The 23,343-nt window shown below is 39.7% G+C and overlaps 1 protein-coding gene and 1 long non-coding RNA gene across 2 annotated transcripts; both read right to left on the bottom strand.

Annotated features, from left to right (window-relative positions):
• Window positions 1–1,078: 1,078 nt before the first annotated feature.
• On the bottom strand, window positions 1,079–13,365 carry mov10a (Mov10 RNA helicase a; the record flags this gene model as incomplete). The annotated part of the gene is made up of 22 exons (XM_083939537.1): window positions 1,079–1,185; window positions 1,329–1,447; window positions 1,653–1,741; window positions 1,825–1,950; window positions 2,133–2,204; window positions 2,285–2,476; window positions 3,322–3,439; window positions 3,538–3,646; window positions 3,845–3,943; window positions 5,164–5,261; window positions 5,395–5,498; window positions 6,323–6,484; window positions 7,436–7,583; window positions 8,361–8,531; window positions 8,615–8,766; window positions 8,957–9,119; window positions 9,212–9,352; window positions 10,292–10,538; window positions 10,626–10,867; window positions 12,433–12,611; window positions 12,705–12,810; window positions 13,241–13,365. 22 exons carry the CDS (start codon window positions 13,363–13,365, stop codon window positions 1,145–1,147), a joined length of 3,003 nt encoding a protein of 1,000 aa, XP_083795663.1. The 3' UTR covers window positions 1,079–1,144.
• Window positions 13,366–16,516: 3,151 nt separating this feature from the next.
• LOC310965638 lies at window positions 16,517–19,231 on the bottom strand. The gene is made up of 3 exons (XR_014593787.1): window positions 19,165–19,231; window positions 18,996–19,070; window positions 16,517–17,044 (listed from the first exon to the last, which is right to left on the bottom strand). It is a non-coding gene; the product is annotated as an uncharacterized lncRNA (long non-coding RNA).
• Window positions 19,232–23,343: the final 4,112 nt, after the last annotated feature.

Below are 23,343 nucleotides of genomic sequence, written 5' to 3' on the forward strand. Positions count from 1 at the left end.
TTTTTGAGACAAGACCTACACACCTTCATTGGTCAGTTTTTAAAGAATCAACTATGGTTTACGGCATATGATGCCATTAAAGGTGATGATTAATCAAAGGGAAGGTTATGATATGACAATGTGCAGTACAATATGAGTTTAAATATGCAGGCTTCAACTATCAGAAAGAAATACATGAGCTAAAACGCTAACTTGTTAAGGGCCCACATCAGTAAGACATACAGTGATGAATTCCTGAGAAATGCAATAGTCTGCTCCTTATTTTCTCATTTAGAGAAATAATGGCTTCTGTGCAGCAGTGTTCATGAAAATAAAGCTTGCTGATAAATGAGCTGTACTCGACATACTGAAAAAAAAATGGTCTGGGATTGCCTCCACACGGCTTTCAAAGATAGCTGGTCAAATAAGCAACGTTTTGTCACGACCCACTGCGTCCAACACCGATGCACATGGCACTCGCATGCACATGCTTGTCAGAGTACATGGGTCTATGCACTGATCCGATACCACCTGAAAAAGATCTACTTTAAAGTAGTTTGTTCTTTTTCTGTTTTCTTCATTAATTCGCCATATGTATTTGTTCATGTTTTACAAAGGGTTAAACCTGACATAAAACAATCATAGCAATCATATCACATCCATTCAGGGTTGGTAGGCTAGTATACAGCTGTTAAAAATTAAAACTGCTAATGTTTATTTTTAATGCACTGGTATCGGATTGGTACTCAGTATTGGCCAATACACCTGTTCAGGGCTGAATCGTTATGAAAAATGGAATCGGAACAAATAACAGAAACTGGGATTAAAAACACACAGGGAGAGTGACTTCATTCTCTGCTCAGGACGCCATTACTCCACTATAGATTTTTGCCACTATGTTAATGTTTTGAATGTCGAGTACAGCTATTTTAAGTGACGGCTTTATTTAAAAAGCCACTGAAGAGAGAAAAAGTCAAGAACAAAAGATTAACTGGTTCATTTTTGCATTGTCCAAATTTTTTTATTGCACCAAAATATACACACTGCTCTTAGAAACTATGACAAAGCGTATGTACCCAAATTGTATATTTTGAGGATGTCACTGAAAATGGTTCTTTGTTTGATGTTGGTTATCTAAGGGAGATCTTCATGCTCATGTTTCCACTCAGGGTCCATATACTGCTGGAGTGCACCTACCTCCTGCATCTACGACAAATGCGGGGAGACACGCAATTTTAGTTTCTCATAAGCAGAATATTTCATGATTACTTTGTGCATAACAGAAGAGTAAATGTTTTGTGTAAAGGAAATCTGTTTTGGGATTTAAACAATGTTATAGCAGTACTCACTGTCAGAATCCACATTGATCATAAGGGTTGCCAGTCTTGACACAATCTGATCCTCTCCTTCTGCGTCTTCAAAGTCAAATCCAGTGTAACCCTTCTCCTTCACACAGTAGCTGATGAACCTGCAGGTAAAAAAAATCAAAAAGTGAGAAAACATGGACAAAATATCCTTAAAGTGCTCAAAAAAGAAGAAAAAAGGAAAGTGCCAACTTTAATCACATTTCAATAAACATCTGCAACTGAAATCATACTCTTGTTGTATGTTGCCTGACATCTTTCTGCCTCCTTACACTGATATAACATCGCCTGTGGTCTACCTTGCCTTACTTTTGCCAGGTGGGGTCCTTGTTAAGGATCACAGGGTTTCCCACGACTATCAACAGGGACATGGCTCTGGTCAGGGCCACATTGAATCTCTGCAGAGTAGATAGGTTCACATAGAAACATATCAAATATCCTGATGGTTGTATTATCTCTTGAAGGAAGGAATTAAACAAACCTTTTTATTGTACAGGAATCCAATGTTGAAGTCTTTGTCCATCTTGACATAGTTGTTGCTGCTGCGAACAGTAGAGACCATGATGATCTTCCTCTCTTGTCCCTGAAACTCCTCCACAGACCCCACCTGAGACCGTGAAGAGGAACTGCCAAGCTTTATAAATATGATTTTTATTCCTTATTACTTGAATTAAACTTGTGCATAGGGGGATTAATTTCCTTGTATTGATTTTGTGCAGGAGAGACTTTAAAACATGCATCCATGCATGCGTTTCTTTCCAGTGATGTGTTTACAGCAGAATTACTGACCTTGAGCTCTTTGAGATCACTCAACCGCTTCAGAGTTGAGACGGACTTCAGGGCCTTTTGGATTTTCTCAACCTGTAATCAGAGTAAGCATATATAGTTAGAACGGTTTATCCACATTTCTTAAAGCACAAAGGAACACCACTCTGACTCACTTGTTTCCTGTAGGGGGCGATAATGCCAATGTCTTTTCCAGAGAGTTCGGGGAGACCCTTCTTTCCTTGTGTTTCCATCAGCTTGGTGAGGTAATCGACCAGAACTTTAATCTCAGACACGTTGAAGTAAGACGGACTGTCGGCCTCTCTCTCGTCTTTCCCCATCACCCCATGGAAGATCAGTGGGAAACCCTGTCGTGATGCGAGAGCAAGCAATTGTCAGTTATCCATGTTGTCCCCTTGGTGTACATGCTATTGGGTGGTGGGAGTGATTTTCCCATTTAGTTTTTGGCAACTCTCTGCTAACTTTTGTCTTTTGTTTCATGCTTGACCTTGCTTTCATATTAGGATGCTTTCCTCTTTAAATAGTGCTTCCCCCGAATTTAGATTTTTCAATAATTTAATTTGCGCCCGACTTTATCAAATTAGATTTTTTTTTCTCTCTCCATAATAAGATCCAATTTGTCGTAGTGATTTTTGTCTTGTTTTCTGTGACATTCTAAGGCTGGTTTCTGTGTTAAATGAATTGAGATCATTTGGGTGTCGATGCCTTAAGGGACACTGCATTTCCATAAAGTGGGGGACAGATTAGCAAACAAAATAAAATCAGTATAGCAGAGGCAGAAGAGTTTCAGACAAAGAGTTAATACAGACAGGCAATAGGAGAGAAAATGTGTTTTTTGGAAAAAGCAAACATAAGTATGAACTTAAAACTCAGCATAATATCTTCCCTTTAAAGTAGAGATGTTCCGATATAATTCTGTATTTCCTGATATCGGCCAAATGTATACTACTAACATAAACATAGAAACTGTAGTTGGGGAGAACTATGTCCAGCCATTTAACATGTAACCACTGTCACTGTACTTTTCACAAATTTGCTTTATATCATGATTATGACAGTATTCAGATAATAGCAGATGCTTTGAGAAATTAAAAAAAAGTTGTTCAATGCAATCCAATTTTAATTATAGTGCCAAATCATAACAAAAGTTATCTCAGGACACTTTACAAACTAGGTAAAGTTGCGGCCACACCTTTTTGGGAAGGTGTTCCCAGTTGCAGTAGGTCTCACGCTCCCACTGGTCGGCAAACACCTGCACTTCATTGTCATAGAACAGCTCATTGGGGATTTTCAGAATGGCAGGATGAGACCTGAGTGAAGGAAAGAGAAAATCAAGAAAACTAAAGAGCTTTAACCAAAACAATAACTGTAAAAAAGAAAAATGGATGTGAAAAGTAGAAAGACGCACCTGAAGTTTCGCAGCAGTTTAGTGACAAAGCGGGTGTCGAAGTGTCCAGAGTCTTTACTTTTCTGATATAAAGGGTTGTGTTTCATCAGTCTCTCAAGCAGAGAAAGCCCTAGAGAACATCATTGTCACAGCATTACATTTATATCCTTGAATCACATGGTGAGGTGGAGACGCAATAAAAAACAAAAACAATGACAGTTTCAGTTATACAATCCTAAACTTTTAGCAGTAAAAACACTGCAATAACTACCATCAGTGTGAAATATAATACATCAAGACAAAATATGAGACACCCCCCTTGTCTCACCAAGTCCATGCTGCAGTGCGAGAGGTGATCGAAGGATCGGTCCCAGCTGCATGGGATCTCCTGCCAGCACCAGCTGACCTTTCTGCGCACTGAGCAGACCTGTGACACAAAGTCTGACCAATTAGTCACAAGATGCATCACTACTAGTACAGCTTTTACAAACTTATACATTTTGATCTTTAATCATAAAACCACCTTAAAACAAGAAATATGCAACTTTTTTTAATGCATTAAAATGTCTAACCTGCTAAAATGTGTAATTATTAATTAAGGTAACTGTCTGTTATAATAACACTGTCACCTGACAATGCGTTAACTCCCCTTTGTGCATGAGTCAGCGCTGAGGTTGTCTGGAGGAAGCGGTCATAAAACTGACTTTTTATCTGGATGTAAGCCATATTTTACAATACGCTTTTAGATCGTGGTCATTTTTGACCAGATGATGGATTTTAGTCATCAGACATCTGGATCTTAAGTTATCAGACAAACAAGGTGAGCAAATGTTAGCAGCAGCTTGGCTCGCAGCCCAGCATCAGGGAAACATTTTAAATGTGTGAACTGCTTTCTTCTTTTTTTTTTTCTTTTTTTTAACCAGCTTTAAATCACCTGCTGTTTGTTTTTCAAGAGGAAGAAATCTTTGTGGATAAGTCATATCACAGTAAAAACCTCCTGAAGGATGAACACAAGGAATCCTAGACATGAGAAGCTGACTGCTATGATGGTGAAGACAACAACTCCCATGACTCCATGCTACTTCTCTACATCACCAAACTATGTCTTTTATTGTTTGGATTGAAAGACCCCTAGCAGCAGAAAAGTACATATTGGGCAGTAACATAAACAATATAAAGTGTAAGGGCAGGTGGATGTGTTACAAATGTTCTGCTAGTCCATTTTAAGGTCAATTCTCTCTGAGAAGTGCTGCATGAGTCTGGAAGCAATGAAAAACTTCTCAGACTTTTTTTAAATTGACATTTATTTCTAGTATCCTCACTGGAACAATCAGACAAAAAATAGTTGAGACGTCAGAAGTGAGACAGTAAGAAAGTGCAAAATCTTGATCTTAACAGTTAAGCTAATATTTGTATACACTAGTTTATGATGCAAAGAGGAATCATCCCTCAATTGGATCAAAATTAGACCCACAGTATCAGAGACATCATATAAGAAATCATGTTGACTGATGAATGGATGCACAACGTATGTACTTTATCAGTGTGTATGAATCTTAAAAATATGCCTGTTTTTTTCATTTTTTCATCAAGGTTTCACCAAAACAAAGCAGTAGCACAGTGGTAATTCAGATATGCAGCATTTACCTGCAACGGCAATGACACACTCTGGCTCCACTGCCAGGCCTGCTTCGTCCAGAAAGATATGGGTGAAATGGCCGACTGGGATTCCTCCGGATACCAGTCTAAAAACAAAAACACACAGCAGAAATGTTATGATAGTGACATGGCTCATGGTGTGTGTGACACTAAAGAATGATGCGGAGGAGTCGTGTTGTGCTAAATACTGAATTATGAATGTATATGCAAGCAACCTACCTGCCCGCTGTGACCAAAGTTGTAACTATAATTGTGTATTTCACCAGAATTTCATTCCCAGGAAACACAAAGACCTTTTCTTTCTGGTTCCAGTTACAATGTTTCTGGGAGAGAAAGATGAGACCATAGGTAAGAAAAGTTCATCTTCACATCAGAGTTCAAACATGAAAGATTTTCCATCCGTCCTTTAATTATATTGGTTGAATGTGAATATTCGTCTATTTCAATCTCTTTTATTACAATTCCTTATGATGCAACCGGCAAATTAAGTTGTCAGAACTGACAAATGAGCATAAAATACTTTTTAATAATGCACAGCAGCAGAGGGAACACTGAGGAAAGCCTAAGGCTGACCTTTAGAGCTGCTGTGCATTATAAAAAGTATAATATGTTTTTGTTTTTCAGTGCTGAAGACTTAATTTGCCAGTTGTATGATTTTTAGGGTCGAGTCACATTAGACTTGAGTATGTACAGTTGAGTATGCTGGTTCTTCTGTTTGAATTATTTATGATCCACACAAGTGTTCTAGTAAATCGGACACACTTACACAACTATGATTTTGACTATATGCAGAAAATATTCTGTTCTTTACTTGGTTACTCAGGTCAAAAACATCTGGATAAACAAATATCAATAATCATTCACATAAAACTGGTAAGCTGATTTTAATCACTGATGAGGAATCTTGTTGAAATGCGTTTAGAGTTACTGTGACGTTTTACAATTTTGGTTTTATTTGAAACTCGAAATGTTGCATACATTTGGTTTATACATTGCATTAATTAGATAATTTGTCGCCATAAGTGTTCTTAAACTTGAGCTCTGATTATCCTGTGATTGTTTGTAGAGAATTTAGCACCAATAATAGTCATTTTATGGCCAGTAACCAGATGATCTAGTGGAAGTTATGATGCCAGCTGATGCTTACCAGCAGGTCTTTGGGGACACTTCTTGGGTCTCGGCTGCTGGTGTACATACGGTAAATCTGATGAGGATCCATGTGTACCAACAGTCTCTCACAGAGGAGGTCACTTGCACTGTTTGAAGGTGCACAGGCGAGGATGTGGGCTGACGGGTCTGACCTGATGACCTGTTGAAGCGTGTAAAGCAAAGTAAAATTCATCACTTATTACTGACAAATTATTTTAATGCTTTGCCGTTTCCCTTTGTGTCCGTTTAGGTAGCAACTTGTACGTCCTGGAAGCAACAACAAAAACATGCAAAATAGAAAACAAATGAGTGCATAACTGAACTTGACCAGTCTATTTTAAACACTGGTCTTGTTAATTTTATTGACCCATTACGGACAGATATTTTGTGCAATCACAGAGATGTTTGAACATTTCATCAATCTATACATCCGGTTTAAGGAAGGAAATATCAAGCTGAAAATGTGTGATCGATCTTACGGAACAAATTTACTAAATTCAGCCACGGCTTTATGGAAAATTAAGTTTTCATGTGCCTGCCGTTTCTTTTATTGATTTTATTTAATGTTGAAAGCTATGATGCAAGCAAAAAAAGTTCAAACACTAACTGAATAAGCAACACATTTGACAACATGCTGAGTTATAAATGAATGAGAATTTCACAAACCAATCTGCTTCTTCAGGACTGTTTTTTTTTTGTTAAATTGTGTTTGGCAGGTGGAAATAATTGACATCACCTTGCTTTACAAGACTCGCCCACTTGCACACAGTAAGAAGAGCTCAAATAAAACATAGAAATCTGTAACGCTGGCAAATGATAGCGTGTATTAATTTTAAAGAATTTCCCCTCGGGGATGAAAAAGTACAATTGACTGATTGATTTGTTCATATAAGGGCTGCAACTACCAATTACACTGCCAACTATTTCCCTCAAACTTCTAATTGTTTGACCTATAAAACATCACAAAACAGTAAAATCAGCCATGACGTCATCAAATATCAAATGAGAAACATTAAATTATTGCCCCATTACATATAATAAGAGGCTGATTTAAATTAGTTTTCAGCATCTAACTGCAGACTAATAACAACACATCTTAAGCATTTAATACCTGACTCATAGCTTCGATAACAGTAATTGTCTTCCCTGTTCCAGGAGGCCCAAACACAAGATGAGGAGCAGGCTTTGATGATCCAGCTACGATCCGCTGGACCGCAGCATGTTGCTCCGGGTTGTTCTCCAGCTGACGATTGAACATCCTGCAGAGTAATGTGAGAATCAATGGATTTTTAAACCTTTGTCCCACCTTGGTCAAACACTATAGGCACATGTCTTCTTTCAGACTAATGGAGAGAAACCCAAAATATACCTTATGTGTTTATTTTACTACAAGTTGTCTATTTCCCATCTGTAGAGCTCTACTAAGCCTCTACTATGCCTCAGCTGCATATTTACACAATACAATTTTTATACAATTTCACATCATTTTTATACAATTTCCGAAAACTTGTAATAAATTTACTAATTGTTTTAATGTGAGCAATCAGCTGGAGAAGTTTCATGGTGATGTCTATTTGTTGGATCTTTTACTCTAATCACCTGTAGTGTCTCCCCTTAAAGCTAAAAAATATGGCTAAAAGTATGGCTGATGAAATGTGTAGATGAAAACCTTATTTGTATCTCTATGATAAAATCAAGTCTAAGCAGAGAACGGTGAACTTCGTCCTCAGCCAACCTAATTCTCCATATTTAAGCCATATCAACTTGAGGCAGGTTTATGGCATTAAACCAGAGAACAGCCTGTTGATATGTATGATATGATGGATGAGTGCCCAGGAAAAACTGAGGTGAAGGCTGCTGAGCACACTCACTCATCATTAGGAGTTCATATGCTCTTATCACCAATGCCAGACAGATTAAGCTTCTGCACTACAAGTACCACTTGAAGGTGGTAAGGTATGAGTGTTTGCAAATGACACTACATCAGTGTCTTTGGTGTTCTTTATTCATGAACTTTATGTGTTTAGGCACCGTACCTGAGTTTAGGCATGGAGAGATTAGCCACTGCTGCAGCAGAAGGGAACAGAACCTCTTCGAGCTGATGTTTTACTGCCAAGTCCACCGCCCGATGCATCAGCCTTAAGGAGTACCGGTTGACAGTAAACTCCACGTTAAACTCCATGTTGCTGAGAAACATCTGCAACAACCTGAAACAAAATTGGAGTGAAAGGAGTTCTTCAGACAGTGTTGTGAGACATAAACTGGGATTCATACAGTATCCAGCTTTTACCTCTTTGAGAAGCCCAGCTTAACACGGTCCAGCTCTACTCTGTGAACATACCCAATGTAAACAGTCAATGGCTCGACCTTATCTTCAGATTTGGACACCATAAGACAATCTCCTCGTAGTACAGATGGACGATTCTCAGCAACACCAGGAACCTATTGGAGAGAATATCCATGTTGGCCTTCTTTCTGCAGTACGTTTTTATTCACTGAGATAAACAGTAGATCAACAAGCTTTCCGAAAGTATCAAAATATAGAAATAAGTCTCCTTAACACTAAAGGAAACACCTGTTTTAAACTCACAAGATAGATTTTTCATTACTTTCTACTGTGAGAGTTCCTTACTCTGAGTGTGAGCAGTTTTTTGTTCGTTTGGTCTTGAGTCATGGTTTGATTTTTGAGGTCATACTTCCTGATGTCGAACCCCATCTGTATCTCTTCCAGGTGTAGCAGGAGATGAAATAGATGAGAGTACGCCTTCATCTTTAAGGGAGAGTTGAGCATGCCACTGGACATACAGTACAGGCACAAACATGGTGATGAGGGAGTTGAGCCCAGAAAAAAGTGGGTTAGCTGTAAATAATAAGGTTGTTCTCTCACTTCACTGATTGCAGTCTCTGCCTGGCAATTGTAGAGAAGTACTCCTCAGATTCCTTCATCCTTTCTTTAGCCAGTCCCTCAAGGTAAGAAGGGTACATATAGCCTGCTAACTTCACTGCCATCTTAAGGGGCTGCGCGGTACTGCAGAGAACAAAAACCAAACATTATGATAAATAAAACACAATTTCAGAAACCATTCTGGGTCCATTTGTTGATCAATTTCAATAACAAGTAGAAAACCTGCTTCAACCAGCTCCCAAATCAAATTGTACTTAAATCTGTTAGAATTCATTTCCTGATGCTGGGCAAGGGTGTGACACTCATTCTATTTGGAGATGGTTAAACAGTGTGCTGTGTTATCTGCTAAACTCTGTGCAATATTAATCCTTAAAATATGGGATCAGCATTTTAGCTACAGCGCCTATAACATTTTTGGACTCACAATGGACAGTTAAAAAGTACTCAAATCGGCCAGTCCTCTTATTTCTGTTATCATCGCTCTACTGGGGTTGAGGGGGTAAATAAACAGACAAAATAATATACAATTCTCTTTTGCTCTGTGATTTGTAGGCTCAATGTTCTTTCATTAAAACAAATTTTTTTTTTTAAATGTATTCAAACTAATGGCAGAACCTGAGATATCTCTTTAATTCAACACGTTCTTTATTATTATTCTTTATTACCCACAATGCCACTCAACCATCAACAGTTCGGCTGGAAAATTCTGGTGTGTTATGCTAGTAGCAGCGAAGGTAGCCTCAATCCTCACTTCTTTTTAACTCCACGCCCACAGATTTTTTTCGGTTTCAAACTTACAAACAACACTGCATCAACTGTAATCAACTTTACAGTACTCTTCAAGATGAGTAAAATCTGTGTTTTCCTATAATAACCAAGAACAAAATTGCTTCTCTCAGGGTTCCTCAACATTTTCCAAAGTCAAATTCAAGCACTTCATCATATTAAATGAGATTTTAATGTGCTTTAACAACCAAAGCATTGAATACATTTCGTGTCAGCATTCTACAGAAGAGTGACAAATGAAAAATCATGGTTTACAAACAGTTTTTAATAACTTACCTCTCAGGAGGTACTCCCTCCACTTGCACAGTGTTGACAGGCTTGTATGTTACCACCTCAAGTGGTTTGTAAGGAGCCACGGGCCCCAGCTCCACAGCCAGCGGGGTCCTGGCTGACGCTTCTATCTCCCTAACAATGCAAAAAGACACCGGCCCTTGCAGATCCGGGCAGAACTCAAAGTACATTGTGGCAGGGAAATATCCATAGTGGTTCAGTGTGTACCGAACAACAACCTCATAGCTTTCTCCTGTGAAAGAAAGGAAGAGCTGAGATCTTTACTTACCTCTCTTCAGTGTGCTATTGTTAATGAAAATAGGAGTGTTAGTAGTCTCACCAGCGCAGAGTAACAGGGGACGAGCTCTGGTCACTCCCCTTTCATCCTCCACTGCGAAACAGCGGATCCTGTGCAGGGCAGTGTAGAAGGTGAAGTGGACATTGTCTGTGCCCTTGTTTACGATGTGGAACCTGAGGATGAACAACTCCCTCAGACGATCCACAGAGAACTGAACCTTTCCGTCGCTCGCCACGGGGTCTGAGGTGATCTCGATGCCCCCCTTGTTAGCTGTAAACTGTTTCCTTTGAGAGTGAGAGAGACAGAGTTCACAACTGTAAGGCTCATAACTGTGAGATGGTGTAAAAATAGCACTAGTCCTATGCGTGTCAACACTTCCAAAACCCACAGAGGTACGTGGAGGTCATACACACTCTACAGAATAGCCCCATCCACTGGTAGGTTTGAAACCAACCACTGCACCACCATGTCAACCCTTGCCATAAATACTGCATGTGAAAAGAATAAATGATTACCTCCCTGTTATGGACATTACACATATCCACCCTGAATAGTAACGCTCAGCAACGGTTGCTCTTCTTAAGGAAAGTTAAAGTGTTATTCCGGCGAAAAATCATCTATGGGCTCCTTCCTTTTGGATTGCATTTGGTAGTGGACTTGAATGGACTTTACTACGAGAGAAGCTGGAACCAGGGCCACTAGTCTATCAAAACACTTTGAATAAACTCTGGGGTCGCCAATTATGCTGTTGGTAATTTGTTTTATTAGTAGGGACTCTTCTCATGCTACTGCAGTGGTTTGGTGTTATGTGGAGCAGTATTAGTGGTTAAAAAAAGCTTTAAGGCCAAATTATTGTTAACTTTTATAGGAGAAGCAATAGAAAGCATCTTGACTGGAAACATCACAAACTACCTAGATGGCTCTGCAGCGGGTTATTAAAACCTACAAGAATGTGACTGCTCCCCATCTACCGAGCATCAGTGATATCGGTGAGATGAGGTGCCTGTGAAGAGCCCCGAGGATCCTAAAAGATGACACCCACCCCAGCCACAGCCTGTTCACCCTGCTGCCGCACTTGCAAGCCAAACAGAAGTATCAGCTGCACTACCACCAGACTACAGAGAAGCTTCTTTCCTCAGGCTGAGACTCCTCAATCCCCTCATCCTCCACACTCCAGTCCAAAAAGATGACTCTTCTCATAAACCTCAGCTCTACATGTTACACATCTTGCTAGATGGTTCATTGCACTGCATCTGTACATTCTACATGATACTACCTCTGTTATGTTGGTCTTCTTATGCACATTACCAAACCTTTCACAGCGATATCGTATCTATTGGTATCTGTGTATATGTTTTCCGATACGCGCTGATATGAAAACCTTTTTTTAAAAAAACATATAATGCAGAAAATGGTACTTGTTATCAACCACCTTTTTAGGACATGTCCAAACTTCAAAATGCAGAAGTGGGGTACTGACTGATGTATTGTATGTCCCAGAACAAAACATTAAAATTTCTTAAGCCTGTGTTAGCCACAAGCCTTGTTTCAGGGATCTAAATAAAAACCTATTTAAAAAAAAGCCATGGACCTTGTGACAAGGGAACGGGCAGTGCAAAAATACTGACTAATTTCTGGTTTCAGGACTGGTTCCTGCAGCACTCTATTGCATAATGACAGTAAAGCTGGACCTTGAAAAGTCACCAGCATGATAAAGGAGCCCCTTCCAAACTCTTGTTGATGTTCACCTTAACTCAACCTAGTGTTGCATGACATAAACTTAATGTTTTTGTTTTAAGTGTTTTCTTTATAATGCTGCCAAATGTTTCACTAACTAAAACAAACCGACCTGTTAGCCTTCAACTTTCGTAGGATTTCTGTAGCCAGCTGCTTATTAGGGGCCAGCACAGGGGTTGAGGGGGTTGAGAAGGATGAAGGTGTCTCAGGTGTCTCCTGAGGGCCAGTGTTGGGACTGTTTGTACTGTGATCAATGGAGGAGGCCCAGGGCCCATCAGCTGCCACTCGGACCTACAGCAAGAATTAAAAATACCACAATGCTACCTCATTTCCCCCCCTGTATTATTCCCCTCATAACAATAGAGAAATGACAGTTCATCTTACCTGAGGTTTGACATTTATGTAAACTTTTCCCTTTTTTATGCGGGCTTTTTTGAACTTCCCAAGAGCGTTGAGAACACTGTAAAAGTTGGGGTCTCTTATTCCTTCTCTGTTAACATTAACACACAAACACATGGGTGAAGTAATCAAAATGTCTATTGTGGTCAGATGGCAGATTTTATTCTAGTTCAAGTGCGTTTCTCACTGACAGACTGTGCAATAAGTAGTCTACTTAGGTCATTTATAAAAAATACATTCTAAACAGTGCAAAACTAATAGAAAAACAAACGAAATTGAAAATGTGCAGTGTAAAGGATATATTGTACAATATACAGGACACTAAATAAATTAACTAAAAATGTACACAAAGGACATAAACCACTATATATGATGAATGTAAAAGGCATTGATGGAGTGAAAGTGTTCTTGAGAGTGTTTTATATGGTGAAGGTCACTCATACGACATCACACACACACACGAGGATCACCAGTTAATCCTGACATGTGACACACGTGTGTTTATTATGCAGCCAGCCAACCTGCGCCTGAATTCAGTATTGTAGATGTCCTGAAGCTCCTTCCTGTCGGTAATGGATATCCTGTCTCCCAGGAATTCAATGAAGTCCAGTCCAGATGCAAGCGAGGGGTGAAGCGACGCCACCATACTGGTTTTGGCGCCGTCCACTCGCAGCTGCTGACAACCGACTGACTCAAACGAGTTCACCTGCTGACCAGTCACCGTCAATTTCCTCAAATATTCATTTGACTGCTACCTTCACTGTGGAAGTGAAACTTTCACAGGATTTGATTTACCATTATTTTTTTAGATTAAATGTTGTATAAATCCACTATTTCACGCAGTTTAACGCAACATTTGACTGGAGGGAAAGGTCTTAACAAAGGCCTCAAGGGCCACAAGAAGTAGCGTCTGCAATTGTTGTACTTATAGAGAACGAGCAGACACGTGACGATTTGGGAGGGGTCTGAGCCCGTCCGCCATGTTAATCTTTTTTATACAGTCTATGGTGTATGGCAGTGGTTCTCAAACTTTGTACCTGACAACCACCTGAGAAAATACCAAGCTCTCTCAAGTACCACCACTAAGACCAATGTTAAAATACAGCAGCACTGTTCAGCTACGGACAGAGGTTTATTTCTAATCAGAAGATTATTCATTGTTAATTACATTTCATGGCTCTTAAATGTTTACGTATTTTCTTAGTAGTATATTAATTTAGTAATTACTGCTTGCTTTTTTAATTTTAGAGATTCCTTTAAGTAAGTAAGGCGGCAAAGGAGGTTAGCACTGTCGCCTCACAGCAAGTGGGTTCCCGGTTCGAATCCCAGCTGGGGCCCTTCTGTGTGGAGTTTGCATATTCTCCCCGTGTCTGTGTGGGTTCTCCGGCTTCCTCCCACAGTGTTGGGTTAATTGATGACCAGTTGGCTACTGTAGACGGTGTTACACAGTTAAAAACGAAGATGTGTTGTGTTTGGGGTTGAGCTGCCTGACATATACAGCAAAAGGTGTGTAGGGTTTTATCGATTTCCTTCAGGAAAAAAAAGTATCCAGCGGGACCTGTGGGTGAGGGTTAAGCGAGTGGACGTCAAAAGTACGAGTGCTACAGACCGCTGCCTGGTGGAGGAGGAGCTTCTTCTAACGGGGCAGACTGGGAACAAACCTCCATCATCGTGTATGTGAAGACATTTTCTCACAGACAACAGATCTGTGTCTGCAGACCGACAGTTTTTATCTAAATTCTGCCAAACTTTCTGTTAAACCTACAAATATAAATGACGGTGTAATGTTTTGAGTTAATGTAATGGTGTAAAGCTACAGTCTAACTTCTTATCTTTGTAACAATGTATCGTTTTAACGACATCATTTATCGTTGTGTTAACCAGAGTGGTCAAAAGGACGCTAACACCGGTGAATTAGCCGTGGGCTCCTCTCGGCCCTAGTCGGACACCCCGATCTCCTCGCCGTAAACGCTGGTAGTCCACATTGACATCGATGATGTTCAAACATCCTGGACCATACTTCAGTCCTTCACAATGAAATGACATGCTTTAACAGCTCCTAAACATACCGTAAAGTCTTAAAGTCATTTTAATGTAAACCGCCACCTGAGCCGCTCAGGCGTCGCCCAAACGTCCTGACTGCTTTCTGTCATCGTCACTTTCTTAACCTAATTTGACATGTAAATGTACAAATATGAAATTTCACTTGAAGATTCTTAGAAGTGTGTAAATAGATTCCACTGCAGATCACCCAGTAATTCAGGCCATTTACTCTGGTTAAATGACACAGATTGCTTGTTTACTAGTGGTGCCATCGGAGAACGCTTCGGCTTTTGCCACCCGGAAGAACTAATGTTATTGTTGTGACGTCTTGGTGAATTGTCTTATGGTTGGAATCCCATGCTACTGGTTGCCAGGGCAACACTGCACCATAGAATGCAACAGTACGGCGTTTGAATCACAACTTGAAGCACAGACAGCAAAATGTAGATTTGGGCACAGGTCAGCTAAACGGTTCGAGGCCGGTCTCTTTCTTTCCAACAATTAATGCCCTTACCTGTAGTGCAGATTTGGCCCAGATCTGTTCCTGACATCTGGGGCTCATCTGGCCCTGGTCTGTGATTCATATTTAGGCTATAAGAAAATTAAGGCCAAACAAATAGGCTACCGGCACAATTTGTAAATTTCCAAATATTTTTTTGTTATTTATTTTCCATAAAAAGTCATCAACATAAAAAGCAATAACATAATAACAACAACATAACAAGCAATTCCTTCAGACAGAAATCCTTTAAAATTGAAGTCTGTGAGATTTTCCAGGACCCTCTGGAGGCTGTGGTAGAGAGGACACTGAAAAAACTGTTATCCATCATGGATAATCCTCTCCACCCTCTCCAACTCACACTGGTCAGACAGCGGAGCACCTTCTCCAGAAGGCTGCTTCAGCTTCGCTGTCGTAGCAACAGATACAGGAAGTCTTTCCTGCCACAATCACAATCACTGTATATAATACTGTTTTTTGTTTTGTATATATTATTATTGTTATAGTATATTTGGCATATTTTGCCGTACATATTATTATTGTTTATAGCACACTGTGCACTGTATATATACACTATATATATATTGGATTCTATTTATGTTATGTACAAAGTTTTTATTTGCTGACGCACTACTGCTGTAACAAAATAATTTCCCAGTCTGGGATCATTAAAGTCATTCTATTCTATTCTATTTTCATCTATTTAATAGTCTGTTAAGTTCCTTTCTATCAAAGAGTGAGTTAAAACAATGGTGATTGATCATATGACTAATGAAAGCACTTCTACTTGCATTTTTGCTGAGTATTACAATATCCGTGTCTGTGGCGACATTCTAGGGCTAGATGTAAATAAGCCGCCATGTTAGTGATGCTGTTATGCTGCGTTCACTTGTAGTCGGAAACCGGGAACCTCAACTTCTGAGTAGGGCTGGTAGTAATGGCAGAAGTGTAAAAGGAACCTGTGTGTTTTTAAGAGGGGAACATACACGGACTGGAAGTAGAGAGGTGAATGTGTGTCAAAAAAGTAAAATAAAAATAAATAGTCAACACACGTGCTGTGTCACAAATCGCGCACTTCCACCCTCAAACTGGCTTTTTTTTGTGGGTTGAAGTGTGTTCACGCTGGAAGTTGGTAAAATTCAGTACTGCATTTCTCCAGTTGCACACTTAAAAACGTCCAAACCATTGAGTGTGGATCGATGAACACTCAACGCCCTCAATCACTGCTATTTTGTCTGCATAGCAAACTGGACACACATTTAACCTGGAAAATGGCAGAACAACAGTGCAATGGTGCAACAACTAGATTCACATTACAAATGTAAAAAAAAAAGGATTTTTGGCGGTATGCTGAGACAGAAGAGTTGATGGAAAAGTTTGTGTGCAGCAGTGTGTGATTTGAGACAGCACTTACTGGGAAAATGAGTGTACTGATCTTGTCAGTACATAGGACACACAGTGCACAAATTTCAGTACACTCACTGCAGTGCGCAATTTGGGACACAGCAACATAGTGACCATGAACGCGACAAGATGGAGGGCTCACCTGCAATTACACCTTACAGCCAAAAGAGGCCGCCAGAATCAACATATTTCAATTCACACACTATAAAGGGTAAAGTTTAGTCATGTCATGTAGGCCAACATTAGTCAGCTGCTGGTGGGTGTGTGCGAGGATGGCGGCCACCCACACGTCGCAAGCCAGATTAAACCATTTTAGGATGTAGTGGTTTATTTTCGGTGTCAGTGGCTTTTTCACTCACGCGATTCCTCCTCACTGCTCCTGTAAGACATACAAAAAGCACACAAGGCAAATAAACAAAGAGTAAATATTAGATTCACTATTAAAAGATCTTTTTTAACATTTAAGTAAAACGCTTGCACAAATAAATAATAATAAATATGTGACTAAAGTGGTTCCAATTTATTAATTTGGCTTCACTGTCTGCGAATGTGTGTGCCTAAATGACCGCGGTGTAATTGGTTTTATATTGGATATTTGACGGATATTCACTCACACTGTCCATTCGTACCGCGCCCCAGCATGCGTCACGGCTAAAGCATAGTTCGTTTGACCAGTGTGAGTGCAACCGTACCGTGCTTAGGAGCGGCATGCTTGCCAGCCACAGACCATTTGGGAGAGTAGGGCTTTTGTAAAACACGTTTGCACATGTACGAGCACGAGGCCTACGGGGGTTCTGACGTAATTTTATGTGCGCCTGTTCGGCCATAGGAAAAAAAAAAGAATGACCATGCGCGGACATTTAAAACAATGGCGGCGAAAGGTTCACGTTGGTGTGATGCAGGGGTGAAGTGTTTACTGCAGATTTGGTCGGATGAAAATATTCAAAACAGTTCGACAAGACGTACAAAAACTCAGAGGTCTATGGAAAGATTTGTCATTTATCAAAGTGACACATCGCGATGACGTCGATCAATGCGTGTGACGTGTTACGGCGTGATGACGTATGGACAGCAAGAAGCATTCTCGCGAGGCCCAGGTAGTGTGAGTACAAACGGGCCTGGCCTGCAGGGGCAGAGGGAGGGGGGGGAAAGTACCCTTAAGCTAAAGAATATTAATATTCATAAAAATAATAGAAAAAGCACTTAAATAGCATAAAAAGTGGTGTGTCTTATTCGATCAGTTTAGTAATACAATTGGATACTGGTTTAGAGTCACTGGGTCACATGATGTGGAAGCTATTAAAAGAAAGACAATTTCTCAATATTAATATTCATAAAAAATAGAAAAAGCACTAAAATAGCATACAAAGTGGTGTGTGTTATTTGATCACTGTAGTAATACAATGTGAGAAAAGTTTGGAGTCACTGGGTTACATGATGTGGAAGCTATTGAAATTTAAATTATTGTCATTTACTTATGGGAAGTCACACTGTCCTCCCGGACCGAGACCCGGACTTTAGGGTACTTGTCCCCCCTCCCTCTCCCCCCGCGCCCCAGCCCCGTTTGTACTCACACTGCCAGGGCCGGCCAATGCTTCTTGCTGTCCATACGCCATCACGCCGTAACACGTCACACCCATTGATCGTGTGTGTGGCTTTGTTTACAAATCTTTCCACAGACCTCGGAGTTTTTGTGCGTCTTGTCGACTGTTTTTGAATATTTTCATCCGACCAAATCTGCAGTAAACACTCCACCTCCGCATCAGACTAACGTGAACCTTTCACCGCCATTGTTGTTGTTGTTAAATGTCCGAGCATGGTCCGTCCTTCTATTTACATGTCCGAACAGACGGACATAACGCTACTGCGTAGGGCTCGTGCTCGTACACGTGCGCACGCTCGTGCTCGTACATGTGCAAACGGCTCCACTAAAGCCCACCTCTTTCAAGCGGGCCGTGGACGGCCCGCTGGTCGCAGTTGAGCGCGGAGCGGGTCCCACACACTGGCGTGCTCACACTGTCCTTTTGGCCGCGGCCAAAAGGACAGTGTGAGCAGCGCGAGGTCCCGGGGCCGTTCTCCTGCTGCCAACACCGGGCAAACCTCAGTGAAGTCAAGGCTGGAACCGTAGTGAATATCTGTTGAATATCCAATATAAAACCAGCTGCACCGCGGTGCCAATATGTTAAACATGAGTTGCTTCGTGTCTCTCCCACCAATACAGGACAGCATCGCCACCGGTGTAAACAAGAGACTGTTCAATGAACAAGGAGAGTTTGATAAATTATAGAGAGGTAGAGATCATCGGGACATATAAAGAAGGGCTATTGTACCCTGGTTAAATGATTCACGCTTCGTACTGATGTCCACAACCACTTTATTCTCTCCACAAAGAAACTCCGTGAAAACTGCAACCAAATAAAATACATTTTACATTTATATTTTCCACAGATTAGTTACTTATACATGGGTACACAAGTTTTTAATATTCAGAGTAATTACCGTGTACGCCTGCTTAGCCAGTAGTAGCAATCTCCTCTCATCTCATTTCTCTCTCTCCCTCTTTCCCTCTCGTCTCTGTTTCTCACTAACAACTCACGTCTGACGTCACTTGGACAGGAAGTGACCTCTCACACTATTTTAAATTACATTTTTTTACAGTAGAACTATTAATTAAACTGCATTTAGTATTCATCAAAAATGTATGTAAACTTAATAAAATAATAAATAACAATTAGAAATGAATATGATAACTTCACTAACTTCCGGTGTTGCCACGGTAACACGTTGCCGTATTTCAGCGACAGCTACAGACATAGACATATAAAGATGGCTACAGATATGAGATGGTTTTCTGATGCCACTGTTGCAAAATTACCCAGCCTTTTATTCACAGTCATACAAAGCTTTTTTTTGTATTGCAAGATTTTTTAATTGTATTTTTTAATATGGAAATGAGCTATTAACTACTTAAATATAGACATATCTGCATGCATTGCAGAGAAAGAATTCTGAACACAGGATGCACGTATAATAATATGATGATGGGGCGTCAAAACCCATGTTGGATCTGATCCCGAGGGTATGCTTTCAGAAAAAGAAATGGTTTAGGTGGTTTTTAGTTTTAATCAGTTTTCCCTTCATGGTGCATGCATTAATGAATCAAATTTTCATAATATTTACCACACACCATATTATGTGCAACAAAGTAAAGGATATCACAACTCAAAGTAAAGGATATCACAACTCAGGGGATATAAAGGATATCACAGGGGATATAAAGGATATCACAACTCAGGGGATATAAAGGATATCACAGGGGATATAAAGGATATCACAACTCAGGGGATATAAAGGATATCACAGGGGATATAAAGGATATCACAACTCAGGGGATATAAAGGATATCACAGGGGATATAAAGGATATCACAACTCAGGGTATATATATATGCTTTCAGGAAATATATGGTTTAAGTTAAGTTTTTTATCAACGACAAATCCATACACCGACTTCACCTATACACAGTGAAGGAAGTGGCAATTGGGACATGTCAAAAACATATGTTAGATCACATTCTGAGGGTACATACTTTTAGAAAAAATATGGTTGTTGAATCAGTTTTCCCTCAGTTGTGCAGGTCAAAAATGTATCAGCCACACAATTAACCCATACCCGGTCTATGGGCAACATAACAATGTCTCATGTGATGTAAAAAACCTTTAATGCCTAAATCCATAGAATCCCATTCATTCCAATGGGGAAATTAACTTTGAGTGGACTTTAATGCAATATAAGCGTGAACATACTATACATATATATATATATATATATATATATATATATATATTTTTTTTTTTTAACAGTGCCCAGAATTTTTAAGGTGGAGTGTTTTCTTTCATGTTACTTGTACATAAGTTGATGTGAATCATACAGGCCACCTTAAATCAAACTATACTGTACTGTCTTCTCATTTTGAGGAAGAACGTTGCATTGCTGTATCACTGATCAGCTGATCGCTGGCAATCGAAACCCATTCAAAGTGATACGTCACCTCCGGAGTCTCGTAAATTCCTGTCGGGCCTTTTTTGGTGCCCTGAAACTTTCCAAGCGGCCACATTTGACCCTAATGGAAACGCACCTATACCCACACATTTATTCCTACCTCAATGAATTACCAGGAAATGCAGGCCTAAGATCTCTTTCTCTGTCGTTAACATACTTTAGTTTTAGTAGGCTCTATGAAACAATATAAACAGCCAAGGCTTTGTCCACATAAATGAGGTTGAAAATGTACGGTCTTTGTCTCTCTGACAAACACACTCACTGCCATCTTTTTGACATCATTCTGTCATCTTTCTGCCATCATTCTTTCAATAGATACGTAAATATCACTTATAATTCCTCAAATGTAATCAAATGTGGCGTACTCGCTTCTCTTTTTCGTAATCGCACCTACAGAACACTGAGGTCAAGTAATATTTCCAAGACAAGATGGTTTGCTCTTCGATAAACTGTACAAACCGATGATTTAAGAAAACACCGTGTTAACGTTAGCTTTGTTATGCTAATTAAATAGCCTCACTTGCACCATGACCTGCAATACAGCCTGACACATACACTAGATGCTAATCTGGAGCACTGTGAGGATTCGGGCCATGAGGGTCGGTGTTTTACAGTCTATGAGCATGGTACTGTGTTGAATATCAGTTTAAATCATAGATCCTAAATGCTGCCTGCACTTTACTCCCGCAGCCGGTGTAGTCTCCGCTAGAGACACAGGACTCCCACTTCCGTTTATCTAGTAACTTGTTCTTTTAGGCTAGCCCCTACATTATTCTGGCCAAAATCGCCCTCCCCCTAACGTCACACCAATGTCCTTTTTTGGTAAGAGGAAATAAAGAGGAATCAAAGTTCGACAGGATGGCGGCTCCCAGAGGCGAGTACGATTGGATCAAGTTGAGAAAACGGCCCCGGCAAAGAGGCTTTTTTTAATACAGTGTATGGCCACCATGCGGTACTGCAGCACTTGCCTACTTTGGGCTTTACTGTTTGCATTTTATTTAGTTAATACTATTTCTAATAAATATATGAATAAAAATATATAAATATAATAATTCCAGTTATATTCAAGATAGTACTTAGACAGTAAAACTATTATTTTTTCTTTAGATGGTATTTTGGCACATCTTAGTCAGGGAATAGAAATTTTAAAAAAGCTCAATAAAGAATACAAACATTACTTTGCTGGTTTCAAACCGTAAATACAGCACATATCCTCCTGAGACCCAGCCCATTGACTTGTGTCCTCTGTACTAGACATTAGTTTCACATGTGTCTCCTTTTAGTCTTTTGAGCCACTCTAGTAAGTCCTTCTGTGCTGCAAAGAGGACATCCTGGGCTTTCCAGTGATATCCCATGTGCAGGCTAGGTTGCTGGGAACTTCCTGTTTCTTTTCATCCAAAATGGACGGCACAGCAGCAAGTGCATTTTATCGAAAGAGGAAAGGTAAGTCAAATATTTTTTATCTATTGTTTTTTTTAACTAGTATTTTCATATATGTTCTTGTTAATTAGCATGTTTGGAATTATATGTTTAGGTCTGAAAGCAGTTAAATTATTTGTGTTTTGAAATAATTGAATTTTATGAATGTCAATTATAGTGGACACCAAGACTATCTTCATGTACTTAATGACTTAACATTGTTGTGGGAGACAGAGAGGATTCTTTATCGGATAGTAGAGGGAGATTCAGAATTGGAGCTGTCAGATCAGAATCAGAATCAGAATCAGAATCAGGTTTATTGCTAAGTATGTTGGACATACAGAGAATTTGACTCCGGCTTATGCTTTGCTCACAGTTTCCAAACATTTAACAGGACAAACCTAAACATAACAATAACAATAACATTTACATAACAATAACATAACAATAACAGAACAATAACAGAACAACACAGAACAATAATTTAAGATAAAAAATAGAGGTAATATTAAATGAGTTAGAATGAGTTAGAATTAGATGAGGAGAGAGATAAGAATGAGTTTGAACCTGAGCTAGAAGATGATGAAGAGGAAGAAGATGCAGGAAGTTCAGATCACATGACAGATACAGTAACAGAGACAAAGAGGGATGGCAGGAAAGATGTTGTCCTCTCTGGGCCAGGAGTACCACGTATGTTTTATTTAGTTCCAGGATAACAGGATAATATTTTTCATTGATCCTTGAGGTTTAGGATTTCGAAAGAGGTGTCATGAAATATATGCACATTTTCTCAAGAATACAAAGTCTGTTCTTAGGAGTATGATCAATAAAAAATGTTACATCCATTACACTGGAATTTTCCCCATTATGCACTACTCCCTGACTCCATTTAATTCAAATAGTGTTTAATTATTATTCCTGTAATTAACTTTCATTTATTTGTGTTTTTTCCATCACAATAGATTCTCACCTGTGCTACCTGGGCTTCCAGACTATCAAGATGACCCTACAACCCGTGCAAACTGGAGTCCAATTCAGTACTTTTGGCAGTACATTGACAAGAAAATATTTGAAGATGTGGCAGCATTCACAAATGAAGGAGACCTGCAAACGAGAGGATTGTCTCTGAATACTACTCCACAGTAAATTAAAATGTTCTTCAGCATATCAGTCTACATGGCCTGCCATGGCTATCCA

The sequence above is a fragment of the Echiichthys vipera genome (assembly GCF_963691815.1).
Source record: "Echiichthys vipera genome assembly, chromosome: X".
Taxonomy (NCBI): Eukaryota; Metazoa; Chordata; class Actinopteri; order Perciformes; family Trachinidae; genus Echiichthys; species Echiichthys vipera.